The 26,143-nt window shown below is 30.7% G+C and overlaps 3 protein-coding genes across 6 annotated transcripts; 1 reads left to right on the plus strand and 2 right to left on the minus strand.

Moving 5' to 3' along the window:
* Positions 1-2,109: 2,109 nt before the first annotated feature.
* Positions 2,110-2,994, minus strand: LOC122196652 (uncharacterized). The gene has a single exon (XM_042899801.1). The coding sequence runs from the start codon at positions 2,992-2,994 to the stop codon at positions 2,110-2,112; it is 885 nt and encodes a 294-aa protein (XP_042755735.1).
* A 4,714-nt stretch (positions 2,995-7,708) lies between these two features.
* On the plus strand, positions 7,709-9,585 carry LOC111883999 (phosphoglucan phosphatase LSF2, chloroplastic). The gene is made up of 4 exons (XM_023880327.3): positions 7,709-8,088; positions 8,675-8,880; positions 8,967-9,137; positions 9,254-9,585. Exons 1-4 carry the CDS (start codon positions 7,794-7,796, stop codon positions 9,455-9,457), a joined length of 876 nt encoding a protein of 291 aa, XP_023736095.1. The 5' UTR covers positions 7,709-7,793; the 3' UTR covers positions 9,458-9,585.
* Positions 9,586-9,710: 125 nt separating this feature from the next.
* LOC111883998 (potassium transporter 2) lies at positions 9,711-14,962 on the minus strand. 4 transcript variants are annotated; one of them, XM_023880323.3, is made up of 10 exons: positions 14,529-14,962; positions 13,225-13,286; positions 12,886-13,120; positions 12,542-12,787; positions 12,398-12,451; positions 11,681-11,941; positions 11,499-11,551; positions 11,287-11,404; positions 10,952-11,206; positions 9,711-10,869 (listed from the first exon to the last, which is right to left on the minus strand). In XM_023880323.3, exons 2-10 carry the CDS (start codon positions 13,261-13,263, stop codon positions 9,785-9,787), a joined length of 2,346 nt encoding a protein of 781 aa, XP_023736091.1. In that variant the 5' UTR covers positions 13,264-13,286; positions 14,529-14,962; the 3' UTR covers positions 9,711-9,784. The 4 variants fall into 4 exon arrangements, with proteins under 4 accessions (XP_023736091.1, XP_023736094.1, XP_042755529.1 ...); XM_023880326.3 differs by lacking the exon at positions 14,529-14,962 and adding an exon at positions 13,669-13,976; XM_042899595.2 differs by lacking the exon at positions 14,529-14,962 and adding an exon at positions 13,553-13,575.
* Between the last annotated feature and the right edge of the window lie 11,181 nt (positions 14,963-26,143).

Below are 26,143 nucleotides of genomic sequence, written 5' to 3' on the forward strand. Positions count from 1 at the left end.
CCTTATACAGCTTTTAGAAAAAGCTGGTTTTAAAAAAGTGTTTGGATGCGAAAAACTGTTTTTTCAGAAGTAAAATGGTTAAAAAGCTAAAAAGCTAGGATTTTTCAGCTTTTTGAAAGCTTTACTTTTTCTCATCCAAAAAACTGTTTTAAAAAATGCTTTTTAAATAGATAAACATTTTTTTAGTTTATTAGTTTTTTAAAAAGCTAAAAAACTAATAAGCTTTTTTTAAAAACTATCCCAAACACCCACTAAATATGAAACAAAATTTCAGAAAAACAAATCAGAAATTCAAAGAAAAAAAATATAAAACGTTTAAACAAATGAAAAAAAAAAATCGCCTTGCAAAAATGTCATGGATGTAGCACTTTAAACCACATGGAATCTTTTGCTTTTTTTTCATTAATATAATTGAGCATGTGTTTTGCCTCTCTAACAGAGGTTCCAAACTAATTTTGAAATGGCCAATAAACTATGGATATTATCATCATAAAGAAAGAGTTCATTAAGAACCATATTAAATTACAAAATTTACTTTAAGAAAAAGATAAAAGAGTTGTAGAACAATATATATTAAACTACCTGATGTTTAGTTGTTCATTATTTGTGTCGTATTTTCTTTATAATTGGATAACTTGATATGAACTATACAAATATTATGCTTTACTGTTTTTGTACTTGATACTAATATTGTAATTAATTGTTTTTCTTTGTTAGATAATTAGTAATTGTTCATCATTTGTTTTCAAGATTTGAGTTTTTGGAACTACGATCATAACTTTTTATTGTATTATGTATTTCACTTGCCAAGCTAGGTTGATTTTGGTATACATTTTTGAATTCAAAGATTTTTGGGCCAAAAGTTTAAAAATTGTACATGGCCTTTAAATGTCTCTTAATTTGTTTCTAATGTTTTTTGAAGACATATATTGGGAATTAGAGGGTGTTTGGGAAAACTTTTTAAATGACTTTTGTCTTTTAACTTTTCTAAAAAGATATAAAGATGTTTGGATGATGCAAAAGTTCTTTTCAAAATAACTTTTTGTAAAGAAGAAAATGGTGAATTTTCAAAAGTCAAGAAAGTGTGACTTTTTGTAACTTTTGAACTTTTAAAGCTAAATCACACTCAAAAGTCAAAAAATACTACCCAAACACTTTTTAAAACTCACTTTTGGCTTTTGTTTCCTCAAAAGAACTTTTATAAAAAGAACTTTTACAAAAAAGATCTTTTAGGCTTAAAAAGTTTTCCCAAACACCCCCTTAGATTGTGAAATTGGTTTTAGCAGCTTCCTTTCTTCAGTCACCGGTCTCACTAGTGGTCACCCAGTTTCCACTGCCACTTCTTGGCCCTCTTGGTGCGACATGCTTCAATTTAATCGCCCCCAAATCCAACGTAACCTAAGTCTGGTTTGGTATATTTTAAAAGCCTTGAATAAAAGGTGTGTTGTCTATTGTCTATAGCTATTGCCTATTGGTGAGCATTGATTAATAAGTGAGATAATGTTGGTGATTGGTGAACAAGAAAGTTTTTTGTGATCTTGGACATTCTTATTCTCGATAAGTTTGTATGAATATGGTATATATATTACATGTTTGCTTCATACATTGAGAAACTATAGCTTTACTAAAGATTGGAATATGTAAACACGATTGTTTTAATGAAAATAACTCTTTGATTATATGAGAAACTCTCTCAAAACTCACGATATTACAATGTTTTCTAATGATCATGGCTCGACCTAAAACAATGTATATATATATATATATATATATATATATATATATATATATATATATATATATACTTCTAACTACCGACTTGTAATTAGATTACAATTAGGAAACTAGAAACCTACTTGTTTATGATTTTCTAAAAACTAGGTTGCTATTACTTGGTCTCCAAGTCCTACTCGACTTAGGATTCCAACAATCACCCCTGAATCTTTAAGTCCTTCTAGAGAATTCTTCAACCCCGATCTGTATTTAAAAAACGGATTTGTCACTGTCGTCACGTTCCGAAAAATCACCTTCTTGTAATTTTTGGAGTCGTTCCGGACATTCAGAAGCAAAATGACCCAGTTTGTCACACCGAAAACAAATTACCTTAGATCAGTCTTTTTCCCTATTTTTCCGATTCTTGTGACAACAACAATTACAATTTTTGCAATTAGAATTGGGTTGCCCATCTTGTGCCTGTTTTGATTTAAACACATTTGGGCCTGATCCACCATTCGACCCGGTTGCTCCATGAATAGTTCCACTTGACGAGCCTTTTCCCTTTGCCTTCCCTGTCATTCCTCCATGAAATACAAAAGACCCACCATTGCCAGACGACGCTGATTTCGTGAGCATCACACTTGCGTGATCTTCTCCTCCGTCGTCCTCTTCTTCTTTTATGCTCTCTTCGTACGCCTTGACTTGTCCCACCACATCTTCAAAGCCAACTAATTTCAGGTCCAACACCTGTTCAAGGGAGGCAACAATCTGGTTGAACTTCGATCGGGGTAGTGTTTTGAGGAACTTCTTTACCAACTTCGATTCATCAATGGTTTCTCCTAGGGCTGCTGATTTAGACGCGATTCCAGATAGCTTTCCAGCATAACTATCAATCGTTTCAGATTCTTGCATCTTCAATCGATCAAATTCTGCATTTAGGGTTTGCAATCGGGCCTCTTTCACCCTATCAGCTCCTACATAGCGAGCCTTGATCGATTCCCACAGTCCCTTGGCAGATTCCACATCTCCGATTTGCATGATTAGATCTTCCGGGATTGCCTGATACAACAATCCTATTGCAAGGTAATATTTCTCTTCATTCTTTTCTGTTCCTGGATCGATCACTGTCCAAGCCTTGTGAATTCTAAGCACCACCTTCATACGCAGGGCCCAGACAGTGTAATTTGTTGGTGTGAGCATCAGACAAACAACAGAAGTCGCTCCCACCTCATTGGTCCTCACCGGAGTAGGTCCTCCGTCTTCCCCTGCATTAGCCATGTTGACCTGACTCGTCAACAAGTAAAATCGATCTCACAACTTCTTGTTTTTTAGCTCTGATACCAATTAAAGATTGGAATATGTAAACACGATTGTTTTAATCAAAATAACTCTTTAATTATATGAGAAGCTCTCTCAAAACTCAGGATATTACAATGTTTTCCAATGATCGTGGCTCGACCTAAAACAATGTATATATATACTCCTAACTACCGACTTGTAATTAGATTACAATTAGGAAACTAGAAACCTACTTGTTTATGATTTCCTAAAAACTAGGTTGCTATTACTTGGTCTCCAAGTCCTACTCGACTTAGGATTCCAACATTTACCATAATAAATGGATTTTTTGTAGTTGTATTAGTATAAACATGCATGGACCATTTATTTTGTTTTTTCACCTCGGGCATGAATTACCTTGGGATCGGCCATGGTTCTAGACCAATCTCGTCTAGCTATCTATTCTTTCATTTTTCCGTTTCAATTTTTTTCTTGTTCGGATTCATATATAAAGAGTTGTGTTAGGTAGGTTGTAAGAGGGAGTTGGTTGATTTGATAAATGACCGAGTTAGGTTGGAGTTGGGTGATTTATAATTTGTGGGCAAAAAGCAGAAGACCAATATGGGGTCGACCCAGACTGCAATAGATTTGTCAGGGATGCCGATCCGGGACTGGCCAGTGACTAGCTGTTCAGCAAAATGAAAGACCTTGTTTGTACCGATGGTTTTGGACTGGTTCAGTTTTGAGTAGAGGTGGCAATCGTGTCGTGTCGTGTCGGGTTCATGTCGTGTCGAAGCACTAAACGGGTTGAAAGTGCTTGACCATAACCCGATCCATTTAATTAACGTGTCGTGTCGTGTCAACCCATTTATTTTCGTGTCGAGTTCGTGTCGGGTTTCGGGTTAGGGATATACCTTAAAATATGTCGTGTCATGTGATGTTAAAAGATTGAGCATGTTGAAAGAATAGGAGTTTGGTAGCCGTAAAAGAAAAACTAATTGTTTGGAGACAAAATACATGAAATCATAGCAAGTTCAGATGACAAAATTAAAAGAGTGGGAGTTGGGGAGGCGGATGACAAAGTCATGACTTATGAGGATGTGAGAGTGGTGAAAGAGACTGGGTAGTTTGGGAGAGAATTGAAAAACTGAAATGAAATCTTTATCTAGACGGTTAAGTTATTTCAACATTAAAAAACAATTCAATTTGAAGGTTTTCTTTTACTTATGCTTTGGTTTTGTATCTTTCTAGTTTATTTAAATAATTCAAAAAACTTGCATATAAATAAACGGGTCATTTTCGTGTCATATTCGAATTGAAATTCTCAACCTTAACCTTACTTATTTAATTTTCGTGTCGTGTCATGTCAACCCGTTTATTTAAACGGGTTGAAATATCTTACCAAAACCCGTTTATTTCGTGTCGGGTTCGTGTCGTGTCAATTTTTATCACCTCTAGTTTTGAGACCGGTTTGTGACCTTTCCTACTACATGCATGCCTATTAGATATGTTTGATTGTGTCAATCTTTCGGACCTATCCAAAATTGATATAATCTTGATGGTGTATTGTTCTTTTTCTAATGAAACTTTGGAGAACAAAAATAGCTTTAATTTTTAAATCATGTGCATGGCACACATATATTCCGTAAAATTTAAATATTAAAATATTAATAATATTGGTTCTGATCTATAAAACCTTTTCTTATAACCATCAAGCGCGTATGTACGAATTATCAAAAGCTACTGTACAAAATTTATTTAGAAATTATCAAACATACATATCAAAACATATGTTTTGAATATATATCAAACAAATGTAAGTTGTTTTGGGTTGTTTCATTTCTTTCTAACAATCACGTGCCTACCACGTGCCTATCACGTGCCCTTAACATAGGTTACAAGAATTTATTTTCGTGCAAAAATGAAAAAGATAGTAAAAATGTATATTTTCTTTTGAGATTTATAGGCAGCGGATGAAATTTGTTAGTGTTATTTGCAATTTTTTTGTTTATTTTTTGCATTAAAAGTTTAAACCTCTCGATTTTTTTGAAGAAAGATACATAAAAGTGTAGTTCTCAAAAGAAAAAAAAAAAAAAAAAAAAAAAAAAACTCACATCATAATGTCTAGTCCATGTCTCATAATTGGAAAAAAAAAAAAAAAAAAAGAATGTTGCTAAAAATATCTTAGAAACCAGTGTAACTAATTGTGATTTTGGTTCCAACATTTTGAAACCGATTGTTTCAATTACGGTTCTAGGAAATTAGGGTGGGCATTTCCTAAAGGCATTTACATGGTTTTTATATAAATTATGCAGGGCCGGTCCATGCGTTTTTCATACCCCGGACAAAAACACTTATTAATGCCCCTATATTTGTACCGAACCTGTATACAACGTAGAGTAATAAAACCAAAATAAAAATCATTTATATATATATAAAATTTGTATACATACAAACAAAAACTTGCTAACATCACCTAAATTGATGTATTTGTGTTGGTATATTATTTGTTATAAAAATATCAATTATGCTTAACGATTCAATCTTTCTTACGCCATTTAGTCTGCATATATAACCTCTATAATTTTTATTTTTTAAAAAACTTCTTTGTTACGGTATACAATGGATGGACAAAGCTTCGGATTGCAACAAGTAGATTTGTTTCCTGTGATATGTAAATTATACTTTCAATCCTTCTAATAAACATGTAAATTATTGGATAAAGGCACAAAGCATACTGTAATAAACATAAACAGTAATCAACTCAAAATCAAACAAATTATCATTAAAATACTCTAATAAACAATGTAAAAACTCTACGCATGTTAACAAATTGTTGTTTTATTAAAACCAAAATTAGCACACTTTAATAAACATCTAAATACTCTAATCCTATTCAAACAAACTCACACGAAAGTACTCTCTAACGAAACAATTGAGCACCCAAATTCTATTAACTAGTGTTGGTTCATTGTGAGAGCAATTAGACAAATCATTTAATTACTCAAACAATATGACTATTTCTTAATTAATGAAGACATATTAAATCGTTTATAAATTATAAAACAACAAAATTTGTACTTAAACTTTATACAAGAAAACTATTGCTTCACAATATTCACAAATCATATACTCAAACAGCCAATTAGTCAAATACTTGATGGACTTGGTCCTATTCGAGCTACTAGCCATACATCGCTATGCCACAGCTTCAATGAAGGATAGAACTAAAAACAACGATTAACGAGATTGAGAAAGTATCTAAGAAGTAACAAGTAAGAGATTAGAGATGAAACTTGAAAGAGATTACATATTAGATACAGAATAGAGAGGACAACATATGGGAAATATATAATAGTTAAATCTTTGATTAATTGATTTATTAGGGAATCACAGCAGGTAAAGACGCAAGTTAGCGTTGATCCAATCAATTCCTCCCCGTCTCCTCATCTTCTTCAATTCTGTCGGACTCCTTGAATTAGGCGTGGAGGTTGTTTTCCCCAAAAAGACGAAGGCATCTACTTGTTTCTTGTTAGCGACTCTCGTGCCTTCTCAGACCTACGCCCTTAGATTTATGTTGTGATTATTATTTTGGGCTAAAAAAGACATACGTATAAAGAATAGATAAAATTTGATGCCCCATCATTTGTTGCTGTCCTGGGCCATGACCCAGCTCGCCCGGCCTTTGGGCCGGTCCTAAAATTATGCGATATCATTATCCTCACATACAAAATTATAGGGCTATAATTTAAATATATTTTAACATGCGCAATTAACTTAAGGGATAATAATACAAAAGTAACTGACTAATACTTTTCTTCAATTTAGAAACTTTATTACTTTTTGTTTTAAATCCAATATTATATTTTTTTACTTTCGTTTAATGTTGACCATTTCATTAGGATCTCGGTTACCTAATTGTCATGTTGAGTTGTAGTACGGTGTTGGCGTAGCATGGCCATATGACATGAAAGCCACAATATTATAAAAAAAAATCGATTTGTGACACTTGTTTTGTTTAAATCAAGAATTTTCGTCACAAAAACTCTTTTATGTTATTCAATTTGTTAATTCGGTAACAGTGTTTCAAATCATACATATTCATCCCAAATATGGTCTATTTGTTACGTTATATGGAGTTCTTCAGGTGTAAAGCTCTCCAACTTGGACATGGTATCACATTGTCATTGTGAGTTGTGACCCCTTTAATGTAGCGTGGATCCTATCGAAATCGTTGTTAATACAACAAAGGAAGTGATCCGAAGGGTTTCTTCAACTTGGACATGGTATCCCGATTTTTGTAAAGAACTAAAATCCCAACATGAAGTAAAACCATAACTTGGTAATGCAGTTAATATACCTCTACAACCAATTTGGCTTCACCAATTAAAGATGCTTTTAGGATAAAGATGTTTGATTTGAAATACTCGAATCATCTTTGTTATTGTATTAACAAAGTTGAATAGAAGAAAATGATCTTTAGGATAAATATGTTTAATTTGAGATAGACAAGAAATATGAAACTTTCTGAATAATTATATATTCCAGCAGTATATGATTTTTTTTTTTATTAGAAAAATAAGATTTTTTGTGATTGTAATTTGTTCCCGTTACAAAATATGTGATGTTTTATATAGAAAACAACTTGGTCAAAAACTTCTACCCATTTTAGTTATGTTTATGAAATTTATATTTTATATAGGTTGTTGTTTGCGTAAAGAAGCGTTTTACAGGAATTGAAATTGCCACAAACCATAAAAACAGGAGGAACACATGACAGTGGAGGAGATAGTGTGAAAATGAAATCTCTTGCTCCCTCTCCCTTTTCTTCTTCATCTTTCATGTTTGCATCTTCACCCCTCGAAATCAAACTTCTCTTCTCAAATCCGAACAATAGGAAACTCCAATTCAATCTCAATCTCACTCCTACGAACCTCAAACCAGACACAATTTCCTGTAAAGCAACACAAAATGAGATCGATGAAACCCCACCAAGCAAGAGTCGTCAAAGCTCAACAACACACAAAGTGGAGGATTACAACACTGCCATGAAGAGAATGATGAGAAACCCTTATGAGTATCACCATGATCTTGGTCAGTATCTCTCTTGTCTCTATTTTTTATTTGGATTCGAATGAAATAGTTATGTTACCGATGAATATTTACATGGGTTTGGACGAATTCATGTAATGGTTTGTGGGTTTTATTGAATCCCTCATGTGATCTTGGACGTACTTCTTTAATCTGGCTAAACTAATTTGTTTCAATTTGATTGATATCTGCGACGAATACTTCAATTACTGTAGTGACTATCAACAATTGACAAATTTAAATTCTTCTACTTTCGGAGATTGTTTATTGCATGTGTCTAGAGTCTCAAATCAATTGATAAGGTGTTCTTTGTGTTATTATTTTGGGTTTTTTTATATGTGTTTGGCTTTTGGAAGTCTTTAACATAAACCTACGAATCTACGATATGGATTTTACCTTTATTCCTTTGACTACCAAAAGTCAAAGTCAATTACAGAAAGATGAAAAAGAGGATACATAAATGTAAATTGTAAATTGTAAAGTACCTACAAAAAGCTTCACTTTTATGGTGTAAAAAAGAAAGATTAAAAAAAGGTTATATCTTTGATTCTTGATAGTATCTATGACAATATTTGGCGTGCCTTTTCAGGCATGAATTATAATCTGATAACGGAAAATCTTATCGTTGGATCTCAACCTCAAAAAGCTGAAGATATCGACCACCTTAAAAACGAACAAAATGTGGCATACATTCTTAACTTACAACAGGACAGCGATATTGCTTATTGGGGAATAGATTTGGAGTCGATAGTCAAAAGATGTAAACAACTTGGAATACGCCATATGAGAAGACCCGTAAGCACAACAACTTATCTAATCACCAATAACTCAAATCAAATCAAATCACAAGAATTTAAGTCTTGTGTTTTCTTAAAGTGCAGGCAAGAGATTTTGATCCGGATTCTTTAAGGAGCATGTTACCAAAAGCTGTTTCTTCACTAGAATGGGCCATTTCTGAAGGAAAAGGAAGGGTGTATGTACATTGCACAGCTGGTTTAGGTCGGGCTCCTGCTGTTTCCATTGCTTACATGTTCTGGTTCCTTGACATGGATGTAAGTTAACCTTTTTCTCAACATAACATAAGGTTGTACTGCATTGGACAGTGACTCAGACCGATGTCAATGCAATTTTACATTTTTATATTGATTGGATTTGTGTTTGCGTGTAGTTGAATACAGCATATGATAAGCTTACTACAATAAGACCATGTGGACCGAATAAAAAGGCGATAAGAGGTGCTACTTATGATTTGGCTAAAAATGATCCTTGGAAAGAGCCTTTCGAGAATCTTCCGGAAGATGCGTTTGGGAATGTGGCGGAGTGGGAGAGGAAACTGATTCAGAATCGTGTTCATGATCTTCGTGGAACTTGAACAAGATTATAGTAAGAAAGAAAAGAGGTTAGTTTATTTCACTAATAAATGTTGTATTTCTATTCTTCAACTCTGGGAATTGTCGTGTGATGGGGTTCAGTAAATAAACTACTGACTTTTTCTATTAAGTCGTTCTTTCTGTACATATATTGTTTGTTTTTCTATGAAGTGTTATCTTTATAAACTTGTGTTTGGATAAATAATATTTGAAGAAACAACATTTGAGTGAATTCTATTAAGTGAAAAGCAAACATTTACCCAATTTGGGAACTCCATTTCTTCCATATTTTGATATATATCAACATAAACTAGTTACACAAACTAAGTTTATACAACATAAACCATGCCAACTTCCAACAAAGACGCCGGAGGCACTTTCAACACCACATCCGGTCCCCGACAATTCCTTCTTAAGAAATTATACCCAAAATTAATCGCTAATCTTTTAAAAACAGACGATCCTTGTTTTGCTTTCACATGTGAGTGCCCGAGAATAAACGCGGTCCCACTTTGTTGAGCCGCCAACAAATCTTCAAGCTCACGCCTCATTTGCACATCCGGTGAACTTGAATTTTCCGACTCATCATTATCATCAACCGTGAACCGCACCCGTCTCTCTTTTGGTGAACTCATCTCAATAATGTCCCCTATGCTCTCAACCGTTTGGAACCCAAGTGACACACTTTCTTGTTGCATGTTTTCATCCACATCAAAGTTTCCAATCACCGCGAGTCGGTGCTCACCGGATGACCGATCGGAAGCCCCCGCGTGATCACCAGCACTGCTCGCCCGTGGTCGGCACCAATCATAGTGGATGAAATCGGCTAACCGTTTAACGAGATCGGACTCGAACGAATCCACATCTTGATGCACATCGCGGTACCCGTACCGCACGATGCACCGATAAGCTCGAAGGGACGCGGGACCCACACGCCCTAATAGGTACCTTTCGGCCGGCGGGACGAACGGGACGGGTACCGATTTCACGCAGACGAACACTAGAATACGGTGGAACGCCGGAAGGTTTGTGACAAACCGCGAAAAGTTTGCGGGGATCCCCGAGGTTAAATCGGTGAACACGAGCCCGATCCCGGGTACACGACACATGCCTAAAGTGGGACCCAAGGCTAGGAGCCATTCTAACGAGACCTTATTGTGAAGGTCGTATTCGTATTTTTTAACACTCGCGTAATGCCAAACGAACATTATGGTGACTAGGAAGAGGGCGAGTAGGATCGGTAGCCATGCACCTTCGCGGAATTTGACTAGGGAAGCCGAGAAGTAGAGTAACTCGATTGAACCGAAGAATAATAGGAAAAATAACGCGACAATTGGCGGTTTGTGCCAACATAAAATGATTACTAATGATGTGAGGCACGTTGTCACAAGCATCACCGCCATCACCGCCAATCCTGCAATCACATCAAAAACGAACATTTAGATAAAACAGATTGTACTGTGTTTGATGTTATGACATGACATAACAGGGTGTACCAGATGCATTTCCCATGTGTTTGATATCACGAAAACCGATGGTGACAGCGATGCATAGGATCATGAGTATCCAATTGATCTCCGGTATGTAGATTTGACCATGAATTTTATCGGATGTATGCACGACTTTGACTCTTGGAAAGCAACCGAGTGATTGACTTTGGTTGATGATCGAGAATGTCCCGCTGATGATCGCTTGGCTTCCCACAACAGAAGCAAGAATCGCAATTGCAAGCACCGGCCACCTCAAGCTTTCTGAAATCAAATGGGATCACGTAAAACCACTTGCTAATTTACGATTTTGCCCTTTAATCAACAAACAAAATTGAAAATACCTGGGACCGAAACGTAATAGCTGATGTTGTCGTTCATCTCGTGATGCTTTGATAAGTAGGCTGCTTGACCCATGTAACCAAGTATGAGCGCCGGGTAAACCAGAAAAGTGAAGGCGATCTGCAAGGGCAAAATGGGAAAAATACAAAATACCCGTTAATATCAAACACGTAGTGTCAAAATATAGATAACCTTTGTAACAGTCTAAATCTACCTGAATTGCAGCATAAGAGAAGTGACCAAGATCAGCAAACATAGCTTCCGAGCCTACATTGATTCAATTTTGACTTTTGGGGTCATCAAAAAAGTTTCAATCAATTTTAAAGGTAAAACATGTAATAATAAAGACAGCTGATTTGACACCAAATGGTGAAAAAAGACTTGTACTTTTTTTACCTGTTATGCATAGTAAAATCCCTCCTAAAGACATCCAGCCTTGTTTTTTGGTCTTCCTGAAGAACTTTAACATGTAATAAGGTGAAAGAGCTTGATAGACTTTTGGATTCCAATGAATGATATTGTATACACCAAGGGCACTTATGCAAATAAGCCATAATAACACAATGGGCGCGAAAAAGAACCCAACTCGATGTGTCCCGTAGTGTTGTAGTGCAAACAGGCACACTAATATGAAGCAAGTAATGGGTATTACTGCATCTGCAAATATAACAAAACAATATTTTATTTTTAATTCTTATAAGAAAACATTTCGAGCATAAAAAAAAAAACATTTTTTTCCATCCAATTAAAATTTACAACGCTTTTAGAAAGAAAGAACATGTATAAGTTTAAAGAAGGGACCATGAGACCATGGTTTTAACAAAATGAAGGGTCCCCCAACCTACAATCATGCAAAATGATGAAAAAAAAGCTGCATTTATAATAAAGTTGGGTGTGGAGATGTCTGTTTTGAAAATATTGAATTTATCTCAATAATCCTTTTTTTTTGTAAATTTTTTTTTACTCGGCTTCTACATATTTTAACATTAAATAATCTGACAATCAGAAATTCAGAATAATAATAACTTGTACTCAAACACTCAAAAAAAAATTAATTATTAACGTACATACAAACTGAAACACCCCCTAAAAGACGGAAAGCTTTAAACTCACATTGATGGTGATCTTTGGACATAGATAACTCAAGCCCAGAAACTGCAGAAAAAACTGCAAAACAAACAAATACACAGTACGATAGTTGTTAATAAACTTAAAAACGAAGGGTGGAAATGTAAATTAAACAAGATTTATATTTACCAGATATTGCCGGTGTAAGGAGTCCATCTCCGATCACCATACAGGTGCCAAGAAGAACCAAAATTAGCAAAGCAGTATGCAAAAACTTGTATTTTTCAAGCAACATTTTCACTTTTGTGTTGTTTTTTCTCTCGGGAGTTTGCTCAAGTTTATATGTAGATAACGATTCATCAGCCACTTGTCGGTTTGGTAACAGACTCACTTTAGCATTACGGCAAATCGACGAATAAAGAGCAAAAGTACCACCTATAAGATCAATCGATTAGAAATTTTAACTTTTAATTTGATTTTAATTGGGTTGAAATCAAATCAAATAATTAGAAATTATATATGAAGTTTACTACCTTCGCCATTATCATCAGCTCGGAGGACTATGAACACGTATTTGAAAAGAGGGACAAGGGTTAATGTCCAGAAGACAAAAGAAAGAACCCCAAAAATCTCTTCGTTTGTTTCAGAGTGATGAATGTCTTCTGCAAATGTACTTTTGTAAACGTAAAGTGGAGAAATGCTGAGGTCACCATAGACGACACCAAGACTTTGATAAGCTAACAGCAAAGTTGTCCTCCATGAATCCTTCTAAACAAATTTAAACAAAAACATTTTATATTACATATATAGAAAGAAATTGAAAACCGGAAAAAAAAAAAAAAAAAGATTTCTTCAATGCTCTTGATTGATACCTTGGAATTGGCCCAACAATTTCCATATTCAAGATCCATGCTTCAGAATTGCAAGATCCCAGCTGAAAGAAAAACAAGAAACTTAGACTTCTACTTCACAGTTGTATTTTGGAAATGAAGAAAGAGTGACCCACTTGCTAAAAGAACTCTAATGGTGCCCCATACTCATTGAAAGTGAAAAGGCGAAGGATATGAAGCAAAAGACACCATGTTTATGCAGAATAGATGATAAGTATCAAGGGAATTGAAAAAGATAAAGACTTGAGAACTTTTTCATAACCCAAGAAGATATTCTTTTTTCTTGTGAGAAATGGAATGGAACCCATACCTCACTCAATCCCAATGTGCACCTACTTTTAGCAACAAAACTTTACCAGAACAGTGAATTTAAACAAATGAAATTTAACCCCTAAATAATCAAGTGTGATTTATAAATGAGATTACCATGTAGAGGCAGGAAAGTAACATGAGTTTAAAAAGTTTAGAGAATAGAATAAATTAGGAAAGAGATGACAATCACATGACTCAACGACAATTGCATTATGATATCATCTAATCAGTCACAGAAAAATCGAGCCCACAAGATTCAAAACTTTTAAGGACCACTTTACCCTCTCTATCACTCACTTAGGCATGCTCATAATTCATGATAGATACCAAACTCCCACCAACCTATCTAAACACACAATCAAGATTTCAATGGGGACTTGTCAAGAATTAGGCAGGATGTTCTTTCAAAAATTCCACATTTAAGTAAACCAAATCATGCTAAAATGAAATCCAACACTTGATATGATCAAGTAATTACCTGAAACTGGTAATCTTTATTAGGCTTAATCAAATCAAGATTTGAAAAAAGTAACCCTTATTTCCAATATAAAGAATGAGATTCTTGGGTGGGGTGGGGTGGGAGTTATGGTTTATGGGAGAGGGAAGCATGAGCACGTGACTAGAACATGGACCCCTTTATGAAATCGTGACTTAATTTTCGCCAAATATCTCCTTTATTTTCTCTCCTAACCCTTGCTTGTTTGTTTGGTACTCACGGCTTCAACGTTTAAGTTTTTAAGGTTTCATCTTTTTTTTTTTTTCAAGAACCCCTCAAAAAATGTGTGAAAATGATAGTGGGGGTCACCTACCTGTCGTGTTCTCAGTCATTATTGAGATTTGAGGCTGTATGTAAAGCAATGAATATTGAATCCAAATGAGTACAATCAATCATAACAAACACATCAAAAGCACCAGTCTTTATCTATGATAACATGAGATGAACTTCTAGTTTACAGAAAAGATAACACATGAACCTGATATCCAAATCCCATTTTCAGCCATTAATGAACTCAAAAAGCTCCATAGTCCCTCCAAATTCATTCAATAACAGCCAAGTCGGTTACTTTCTCTTGATTTACAAACAGCGTCTATCTGGAAACTGGAGATGGGTTCGCCATTATAGATCTTGAGAGAAAAACAAAATAAAGAAAAATGGTGTGTGGGCAAAGAGGAAAGGGGAATATTATTAAAGTCGGATGCTGGTGTATGACTGTATCTGCAATCTGCATAAAGAAATAGATGGGCGGGAATATTGAAGGAACGATTTTAGGTGAAGTGAATATAAATATAAATATATGATATGAGTGAAAGTGAAGTGGTTGTGAAGGCATTAGAGGATTTGAATAAGGATTGAAGTTTGTTTGAATATTGTGTATTCAAATGGGGAATATTTTAGTGTCGGGTCGAATGTCGAGTATAGCATTGTCTTTATTCAGATGGGTGGATGTAGACGATGGTTCACGATCCGTATATAATTTTTTTATCGGATAATATAAATGATAAATTAATATTTAACCCAAAGCGTATGGCGTCGACGTCTATAACTTTAATTCTTTAAATACTAGAAGACATTTTATGTGATTTAATTCTATAAAAAAACGATATTAGTTGTTATTTTGCTGAAACATGAAAAAATAAATGTTGTTCAATTTGTTAAAATTAGTTGTTATTGACTTATTAGATGTATATATTTGTTGAAAATCACATTTTAACTGAAGTTAGTTGTTATTGTTGCTGTAAATTGCATTTATTAACTAAAATTCTAGTATATATTTGATGGAAATCACATTATTATTTGTTATTGTTACTGGAATAGTATTCATATACGATGCTTTATTCCTTATAATTCATATATTTTGTAATTCATTGGAATTATAGCCTTGAAGTATTAGGCTAAAGATTTCCTTGCACTGAGTTCTTAATTGATTTGTAGCGAAGAGTAGCATTGGCAAAAGGAAGGCTCACATTCTATAAACATAAGGGATTGATGGATGCATGAAATCTATTTGATGAAATGCTTGAGAGAGCAATGGCTGAAGCTGGTTACATTAAATGTGATTCATGTGTAGAGATGACTAAAAGTTAAAAATATTTGTCTATAAATCAACTTTGTGTATGTTGGTGCGATGAATGACTCCAATTACTATACCACGTTTGTAATACATATCAAATGAGTTATTTGATCTTTTTTGTATAATATGTGAAATTAGAAGACGAATATGATAAATGATTCATGAACCATTTAGAATTGTTTTTAGTTGTTGTACAAATATGGTTTGATCTATTTATCAACCATTCTGTTATTATGTTATATATTGTTGTTTAGTTAATATAACTAATAATGTATATCAGTTGCCTTTTGTTTGCTAAAAGCATTGCAACTTTCTTTTTTTGTGTTATCAAAAAGATTTTAAGAGGTTTGATATATATTTTAATGCTGTACGATTTGAAAATAAAAGATTTAAGATGTTTGATTTATATTTCAATGTTGTATGATTTATATTTTAATGTTATAAATAAAAATTATTCAAATTTTCATGTTGAAAAACTTTTTAAGTTTAAAAAATCGATTTAATAAAATTCCAATTTATTTTACCAGTCTACAAACATTAAAAAATAAAAGTTTTCTACTTACAGACTGCAGACGTTTGAAAAAACAAACAACACCTTAGCTTCTCTCTTATATCCTCCCTTGTAGTTCTTTCCTTCCAAAAAACATAAGCCACAATCATTCAGGAAGAACATTGATTTGATATTCATTCTAATCCATCGGGTTTTGTGGTGCACTAAGGAAACATTCAAGAATATCACGATCACAACTTCTTCATCATCTATTTCATCCAATTCCATGAAACTTGGACTCTGAAGTAACTGTTTTTTCAATTACCGTGTCATGTGATATTTGTGGTGCACTAAGGAAACATTCAAGAACGCAACGATCAACACTTCTTCATCATCTATTCAATCCACTCCCAGGAAGGGCGATGCCCATGTTACCTCATCTTGTTTGGTCTCATGATATCCCTAATTAGGAGTATTATTCCTAGTGCTTACAATTTCTTACATTTAAAGGTCATTTTTTTAACTTCTCATAAGTTCTTTTAAATAAAAAATATTTGTTGTTACTTTAAATTTTACTTGGCATATAAGTTCGTTGTAGCTATATTTACAAAAGTGGGTGTGATGTAGTTATATCTGTAACGTATGGATACAGAAGAACTAAATTGTTTGAACTTTGAAGTTCAAATTGAAGATAAAAGATAAGTTTTACAAATCGCAAAAGACTCCCACTACTTATGGCATTGATATGACGGTTACACTGGTATATATGTTATTCTAGTTATTATTTAATTATGTAATTTTATGAGAATAGTCTATTAACTTATTTGTGAAAACTATTAGCATAGATTTGAATTTTGAAACCAGTTCCAAACTGTTGTATTTGTTTGAGTCTTTTTCTCTCTATATATAATTTTTTTTATAAATTTGGGCTCAAATATTGGATCATAAATTGAGGCCCTCGTGCACTTCACCTCCGTCAAAATTAAAAGTGGGACCTGGTTTTGAATATGTAACTATTACTTTCAGCTATATTTATCATTAAAAAATTAGGGTAAATAGAAAAAAAAAACACTTTTTTTACACTAAAATTCTAATTTGATACTGTGTTTTTCAATTTGTTATAATTCTGACCAATTGACCGGTCAACCAGGTTACATGCTGACATGACATGATGACGTGTCAGTTTTGATGACCTGACATGTTGATATGATATGTTGACGTGTCAAAATTGAATTTTTTTCCACAAAAAACACTAAGTTTTCACTTTTTTTCGATTTTGACACTAAGTTTAGTTTTTCTTTCAATTTTGACACTATGTTTTTTTATTTCAAATTGAACATCATTTTTTCCAATTTTGTTCAATGTTGACAATTTTTTATTTGAAACCATATAAATATTTTTTTTCAATTAAAAACCATAGTTTTGTATAAACACAAGTTTTTTTTTACATTCAAACCATAATTTTATGTATAAATATATATTAGTTATATAAAAACCGTATTTTATATTAAATTCGCAACTTTAAAATGAGTTTGGAGACGTGTAACCGATCAAAACCAGTATGTCAAGTTTGCAACCCATGAAATTTTTATGGTTAGTTTGATTTTCATGATACAACTAATACATATTTATACATTATGCTTTGAATGAAAAAAAAAATACCTTGTATTTAAATAAAAATGTGGTTTTTAAACGAAAAAAATATATTTACACAGTTTAAAATGTAATATATATATATATATATATATATATATATATATATATATATATATATATATATACGGTTTCAAATGAAAAATTGTCAAAATTAAACAAAATTTGATAAATGATGTTCGATTTGGAACAAAAAAACATAGTGTTAAAATTGAATGAAAAAATTAAACTTAGTGTCAAAATCGAAAAAAAAAGTAAAAACTTAGGGGTTTTTGTGGAAAAAAAATTCAATTTTGAAAAAAAAATTAAAAACTTATACGTAAATGTTGGGGCTAAATGCAAACTGAGGAAAATGCAAAACCGACACTTCATCATGACCTGTTGGTGACCGGTCAATTACCCGAAAATGAAACGTTTTCTAAAATATAATGGCAAATGAAGAACAAAAAATAAAATTGGGGTTAAATCGAAACGAGGATGTATAAATAATGGCTTTTAAAGTATTAACCCTAGAAGAAATATCTCACGACACTAATCTTCTCAAAAGAAATATTTTAGGAGTCAGGATACCAATGGAGGAAGGTATACTTATTTTTATATGAGTCATTCCTAGATCCCTTTTTTTGCATCACCAAAAACCAAAAACTTTTAATAGTTAAATGAGTTTTTTTTTGTTAAAAATTCTATCTCCTCATATTATACGAAGAATAATATCTTCTCACATGTCAATGCTTCATTGTTTGAACTTCCCTCTTTTTAATGGTGATGACTAACTCTTTTGTGTTTGTACGTGTAGGTATGATTTCTTTGTAAAATGGAAAATAACGAAAGTATGATGCTCTAATGAAAAAATTAAAAAAAGTATATTGGAGCATTTGTTTATGTATATGTGTCTCAAAATAACCAATTTATGTAATTTGTATAAGATTGAAATTGAAATGGTGCTTCTAGGTTTTCAAGTAATCTTTTTAAACGATAATTGTGAAATATTTGAATAGAGGTGGTTAGTTTTGTAGATGATGGACAAAGATATTCGTCTTCTTTTTTCGTTCAAATCATCATGCAAGGTAAGTTAATCATATTAAATCATAATTTAATTTATATAAAAAATCACTTCCTTTCCGATCGATTGTCAAAAGCAGATCCACACTTCTCGCTTGCAGCTGAAAAAGGAATTCGTCTTTGGAAAAGGAAATCATGGTGGAACGTTGCAGTGGGAAAATACTTTGTCTTTGATTTGGTTGTGGCATACTACATAAATGTTTAGACTCATCGCCTTATTTAATGAAATTAAAGAAGATTCAAGTGATAAAATAATTATTGTTTGTATTTTTATTGATTTTCCACCACTTATATTTTGTCTTCACAAACTAACATTGTAAGTGGGGCACTTGACATGTTGTAGAATATTATTTATATTTATTATATATTAAGGATCGAGTTCGTCTTAATAAAAAATGCTTAAATTCTTTTAATTGTTGATTTTTTTTATAAGGAAACTAGGAAAGAATGTAAAAGATAGTTTGCTTGGTTATTATTATCTTTATATTTGAATAAGATAATGAGATAATTATTGTTTATACGGGTCTAACAGCCAATATGATTTAAAAATTTGTTTGGCTTAATCATTTAATTTTTTTACAAATTAGCAAGTAAATTTTCGAATTAAATAAAAAAATACAACTTCAACTATAAAAATATACCTTCAAAAGTTTTTTGCAATTAATCACAGAAAAATTGTATAGTTCTTTTTTTATTGAAAAAAAAACAAATTCTCAATGACTAAATCCAAAAAAAAACAACTATAATGTTTTCTACGGAATTTTATACCTTTATTATTACTTAAACCATTTAGTTAATAAAATTATTAATTATTATAATTTAATTTTTGTCTATCTTTTTTTCTAAATTAAGGTAAAGATTTGATAACATTGGATAACAAATATGTTTATGTGATAAATCCTAATCGTTAAATGTATATTTTAAACTATTTGCACAAAAAAACTAATAAAATATTTGCATCCGACGCTTGGCGCGGGTAAACAACTAGTATATATATATATATATATATATATATATATATATATATATATATATATATATATATACGGTTTCAAATGAAAAATTGTCAAAATTAAACAAAATTTGATAAATGATGTTCGATTTGGAACAAAAAAACATAGTGTTAAAATTGAATGAAAAAATTAAACTTAGTGTCAAAATCGAAAAAAAAAAGTGAAAACTTAGGGGTTTTTGTGGAAAAAAATTCAATTTTGGCACGTCAGCATATCATGTCTGCATGTCACGTCATCATGCCATGTCAGCGTGTAACCTGGTTGACCGGTCAAGTGGTCAGAATTATAACAAATTGGAAAACACAGTGTCAAATTTGAGACAAAAAAAAACACAGTGTCAAATTAGAATTTTGGTGTAAACAAAATGTTTTTTTTGCTATTTACCCAAAAAATTATGCTTCTCCAACTCATATACATGAAAAGTTATTGTTTACTTATGGAAATCATTACAATTATATTATACCTAATTAACTAATTAACTGGTCATTTGTGTCAGCGTGACATTTGTAAAATTAAAATTCGACTAAAAGTTAGAGTATATTACAAAAAAGTGTCTTTGTTGTCATCTGAAAATTATGAACCAAACAGTCCTCTTTATGTTTCAACTTAAATCAATTTGTCTTTGATGCTACAAGTGCTCCTTTTTCATCCGCTAATTTGTCTTTGGTACTAAAACTTCGAAGAAACTAATTTGTTCTTTGATTCTTGCAAAAACTAACACAAATTGATCGATCATTCCTCAAATTAAAACAAACAAGAGTTAATTAATTAAGCTTACTCCAACATTTTGTACTCATGGCCTGGGTTCCTTATCAGATCAATAGAATGTTTCACAAGAACAACATGACACATCAAACCAAGTCTTCCATGAACCTTAAGCTTCGTAATATCAACACCTAATCAGAAATAGAATTTTAAACAAATTAAAAACAAAAGCATAAATTAAAAATCTATCAAAACTAACAATATCCGTTAGAGGCCATATACCTATTGTTAGAATTACACAAACAATCATCATTGCGCTCTAGAAAATCTATAACGACTTGCATTTAATTTTTAATCCTATCTGAAAATCAAAGTTTTTCTTGACAAATATTTTTCTTCCGATCTGATTGAACAATTAATTTTGTGTGCAAGTGTTTCTTATGAAGATTTACCTTGAACTATGTGAACCTCCACAATCAAATTGAAGTAAAATATTACAGTTACGCATGGACTTTTTTTTTTTTTTTTTTGATGATAACATAACCAATAGTACGTCTCACATTTTGCATCCATATTTTTTACGAGTTTCGAACATTTGAAAATTATATTATTAATAAAAAGACATAAATTTACTGGATAATAACCTTGCTAAAGCAGTACGTATACTAATGAAATGAAATTTATACATATAAGTTAATGTCAACGTCGTAACAAAATAATTAATTTCATTAAAGCAAATCGTTTATTTTTATTACATTCAGTTGTGTTTGATTGTGTAATATCATTTGTTTAAAATAAACATATAGAAAAATTAAATTTAATAGAAGCCAAAAAACAGTATGAAAATGATAAGTAAAAATACCTCTGATCCATCATAAACTCCAATCTGTTCTTCCCAACTTTTGCCATTTGTACCTCTCACATTTGTTCTTCCCACCTTGCAATTACTTTTACAATGACAATGAAGTCACTTTCAAAATCAAATAAATTTGAAAGATCCAATGATATCTATATATAGAAACTCATTGAAATCAAAGTTTCATTTATACCCCTTTTATTTCTACAAGAGTTTCAAATTTGTATTTCTTGTTCAACAAGTTGACAACAAAATGTTATTTTATGAATAATAAAATAATACTTAGAAATATTTAAATTTAGTTCATTAGAACGTTTTCACCAGATAGTTTTAATGATATATTTTTAAGATTTTATACTCATTTTCTATTTGCTATTTTTTTTTTCAAAAATTATAGAGTTACATGACTTTAAAGTTTAAAATATGATATAACAAAGCTGAGGTCTACTTTAAGATTTTAATTAAATTCAAAGGAAAATTGTGAAAATTAACACACCATTCGATTTTAACAATATGTATTATGTAGGATGATGGATCCATGACATACTCAAATACATAATAATAAAATATTGACATAATGATAGAAAATTTAATATAATTAATAGCAAATCATGCAAAATTTAATGTAATTAAAAAAAATCGTGCCAATTAATGTAATTAAAAACTGATATATTCATTCTTAAACTAGGTGTAAAACTCATGTATTATATGTGTTTATTTTAAATAGAAAAATATGAAATTCTAAACATTTAAAAATTTTAAATTTATAAGAAAAAAATAAAAAAATATTGAGTTATTAAAATTAAATTGTTTGTTTTTCTTTTAAATTAAACAAATAATTTAGATAAATATCAAAGGAAACGTATGAAACTTTAATTTAAAAATTTTGAAACTAGAAAGAAGTCAATAAATGAAATTGATATGCATTTATTATTACATTTATTGCAATTATTACATTTAAATATTATATGGAAATTAATAAAATAAAAAACCATAAAATGTCATGTATGTGGAGAAAAATTAATTGAAAATAACCATAAAATGATATGTGACCAAATCAATGAGAGTGTGACATATGACAAAAAAAATTTATTTATTAGGGATGATTTTTTAATTTATTATAGATTTAATAATGGTCAGGCTGGTAAATCAATTTAATATAAATCAATTTAATATTATTTGTGTTTCACCTTTATTGGTTTCATTTTTTATTATGGTGATGCACATTTTTATTTTAGATAAAGTTTTGTCCGCAGCCTATGGGCGTGTTTGACAAAAGTAACTGATAGCTGAAAGCGGGTAGCAGGTAGCTGGTAGCGTGTAGCATGTAGCTGGTAGCTGGTAGTGGGAAGTTGTAGCTTTTATTTGTTATATGCATGTTTGGCAAAAGTAGCTGGAAACTTTTGAAATATATAAAATTACATAAAATGACAATTGATTAAAAATAACAAATATATAAATATATTTTTAAGGGTAATTATGGAAATTGATTTCAAAAACTCAATAGCGTTTTATTAAACACTACATGAAGTAGCTTTTAGAATTGGAGCGTTTTGTTAAAACTAAAAGCTAAACGCTCGTACTGCCAAACGAAACTTTTTGTTTAAATAGAACGTTTTATCAAAAGCTAAAAGCTAAAAGCTCCCAAAAGTTCCGTACCAAACACGCCCTATATATATTAAGATGGAATCGAATTATATGACCTAGAGGCTTAGACCAAGATTAGTTTTCCTAATTTTAAAATTTTGAACTTTTTAAATTAATTTAATTTTAATTCTAACGCAATTTTATATAATAACCAAATTTATTGTAACATAATGACAAAATGTCAAACATAAAATTAATAAAGATATTTACGATTTTATTCTTACATAATATAGTTCCATTTAAGATATTTTTAATAATTAACCTGATTTAAGAACTCTATAACATATATTATCAAAAATAACAATTTCTAAATAATATAAACTTTATATGAAACATATCTTATTTTTTAAGAATCACTAATTACATTAATTAATAAGAATAAAACTATAAACAATAACTACATTCATCCTGAAAACAAAAATATGACTAATAATGTTTAAGAATTACATTTATTCTTAAAGATTAAAACTATCATTGGTTAAAAAAAAAACATCAAAATCTAACAAAAACAATAATTCATTCTGAAAGATATTATAATTAAGAATTATTTTATATATTTTGGTAGAATACATTCTCGTTCTACATGTCCTACTTTCTTTTCCACATTAATGTCAGCCTTTTTAAAATCTAAAAAGAAATATATATACCAAAATCTAACATAAAAGTAATTAATTAGGAAAAAATATTATTGCTACGAATCACCTTATAAAATATTAAGAACATGAAAAAAGTTAAAAGCGTGAATCATGTATTCTTAAGAATACATTAAACATATTCTTAAAGAATCGACTAGCATTATAAAACAACACACTTTTTAAAAGAAAATACATATATTATTCCTTTAAAATACAATCATAGTACATAAATGATATTAAATAGCCTCTTGTATGTTAACATAATACAATCATGCTACTACAATGACACTTCATATACTCTTTTATTCCAATAGAATACAATCATAATACATAAATGACACTACATATACTTTTTTATTCTAACAGAATACTATCATACAATGAATTCCAAAAAAACCACAATCATAATACATAAATGACACTACATGTACTCTTTTATTCTAACGGAATACTATCATATATTAAAGTTACTTATACATTCTAATAGAATAGAATACATACATCAAAATAACTTTATTCTATTAGAATATATACTTCATAAACTAAGATATTCTAACAGACTATCATGTAACATAGATGCTAGTCTAATTACATAATACATATTAAATGTCAAACTCTATTCTACTAGAATATACACCTTGAACACGAACAAAAAACAAATACATATAAAATTATTCTATAAAAATACATATACTTTATTCTATAAGAACGAATATATATATATATATATATATATATATATATATATATATATATATATATATATATATATATATATATATATATATATATATATATATATATATATATATATTCTACCGGATCATTATTTACATAACAATAGCTATTATATATTCTACCTAAATTTTGTATTTTATACTAAATTTCACACAAAAAACCAATTACAATAAGAGTTGAAATTGGAATTTAAAATCACAAATTGAACCAAGATAATACGCAGACAAATTAATTATATTTTTAAACAATTTTCTTGAACCAATCTATGTTTAAACACACATACACACATGACACATCAATCTTTTTTTGGTGTTATTGTAGCAACAATTGTTTTAGCATGCATAGAAAAAAAAGAGATTTATTATTTATATTCAATTGCAATATAAAATCACATCTCATTAAGTTGATATTGTAAACAACAAACCTGAACTAGATTAACAGGACCAGAAGTGGGCAATGGATACAAGGAGGAAGACAACCGGTGACGGAGATGAGGAGGAAGAAGTGTTTGCCTGATTGAAGGGTCTTTTGATGTTGGTGGCCATCGATGAAGGTCTTATATTAGAATTTGCAGATAAACAAGTCGACAGTGAACAATCATATTTTGTAAAATATCGTTGAAGCCTTTCTCGATGTTAGGTGGCGATGGTGGCTCGGTGGTGTTTGATGGTGTTGGCCAGCAAAAGGGTCCAACTCTGACCCTCCTGTCCTCTTCGATCGTTGGTGGTTGTCTTCTTCAATCGTGGGTGTGTAGGGTTAATGAACATTATGAAAGTTGTAAATTTTTGCCGATGAGAACGAAAGGGTTACAATACAAACGTTTATAAGAGAAAGTTTAGGTCTTTATTTTCTTTCCTTAATTGAACTAATATGAGTATTTTTGGGGTTTTGCATTTACAATTTAATGATATCATTAATTGTAAATGCAAAACCCCAAAAATACTCATAATTGTAAATGCAAAACCCCGAAAATACTCATATTAGTTAAATTGATTATTTAATTTTTTGCTAAATTTTGATTGGTGCATTAAAAACATAATAGTTGTTATAAACATTTGAACATATATATATATATATATATATATATATATATATATATATATATATATATAAACCCTCAAAGTTTTCAGGGTTTTGTCGGTTTTGTCCAACGTTGAATTTTATGTCCGTTTTTACCTTAACATTTTCCAAAAAATGTTCAGTTTTACCCTTTTACCGGTGATAACAAGTTACCATTATATTAACTTCGCAAAAAAAACCCTTAAACTTACAGTTTTTTTTACGTTTTACCCTTAAATTTATAATTTTTTTACATTTTTACCCTCTGCATTTTTTTTCTTCATATTATACGTATTCAAGCAGAAAAAACATATTTATAAATGAAAAAAATTTAATTAAATATTGTATTTACATTTTTTTAATGTTATTTCGTTATATATATATATATATATATATATATATATATATATGTGTGTGTGTGTGTGTGTGTGTGTGTATGAGTTTTTTTTTTCTTGGATAAACCATTTAAGATGTAAAAAAAAACAAATTAATATGTTTTTAGAAATATAAATACGTATTTTTATGTATTTAAAAATTTATATATCAATAAAAACGTGTTCATTCATAAACATGTTTATATAAGTATATACATATACTTTTAGAAGTGTAAATATGTATTTTGATATATGTTTTTTTAAGTATAAATATATTTTTAGAAG

This window comes from Lactuca sativa, chromosome 2 (genome assembly GCF_002870075.4).
Source record: "Lactuca sativa cultivar Salinas chromosome 2, Lsat_Salinas_v11, whole genome shotgun sequence".
NCBI classification, from domain to species: domain Eukaryota; kingdom Viridiplantae; phylum Streptophyta; class Magnoliopsida; order Asterales; family Asteraceae; genus Lactuca; species Lactuca sativa.

Bases quoted from the DNA above. Each gene is read 5' to 3' on its own strand.
- LOC122196652 (XM_042899801.1), bottom strand. From the start codon at position 2,994: ATGGCTAATGCAGGGGAAGACGGAGGACCTACTCCGGTGAGGACCAAT.
- LOC111883999 (XM_023880327.3), top strand. From the start codon at position 7,794: ATGAAATCTCTTGCTCCCTCTCCCTTTTCTTCTTCATCTTTCATGTTT. The intron at 8,089-8,674 runs GTCAGTATCTCT...GTGCCTTTTCAG, and splicing joins TGAGTATCACCATGATCTTG to GCATGAATTATAATCTGATA. The intron at 9,138-9,253 runs GTAAGTTAACCT...GTTTGCGTGTAG, and splicing joins TCTGGTTCCTTGACATGGAT to TTGAATACAGCATATGATAA.
- LOC111883998 (XM_023880323.3), bottom strand. From the start codon at position 13,263: ATGGATCTTGAATATGGAAATTGTTGGGCCAATTCCAAG. The intron at 11,942-12,397 runs GTGAGTTTAAAG...TTATATTTGCAG, and splicing joins GTCCAAAGATCACCATCAAT to ATGCAGTAATACCCATTACT. The intron at 11,405-11,498 runs GTAGATTTAGAC...TTGCCCTTGCAG, and splicing joins TCTCTTATGCTGCAATTCAG to ATCGCCTTCACTTTTCTGGT.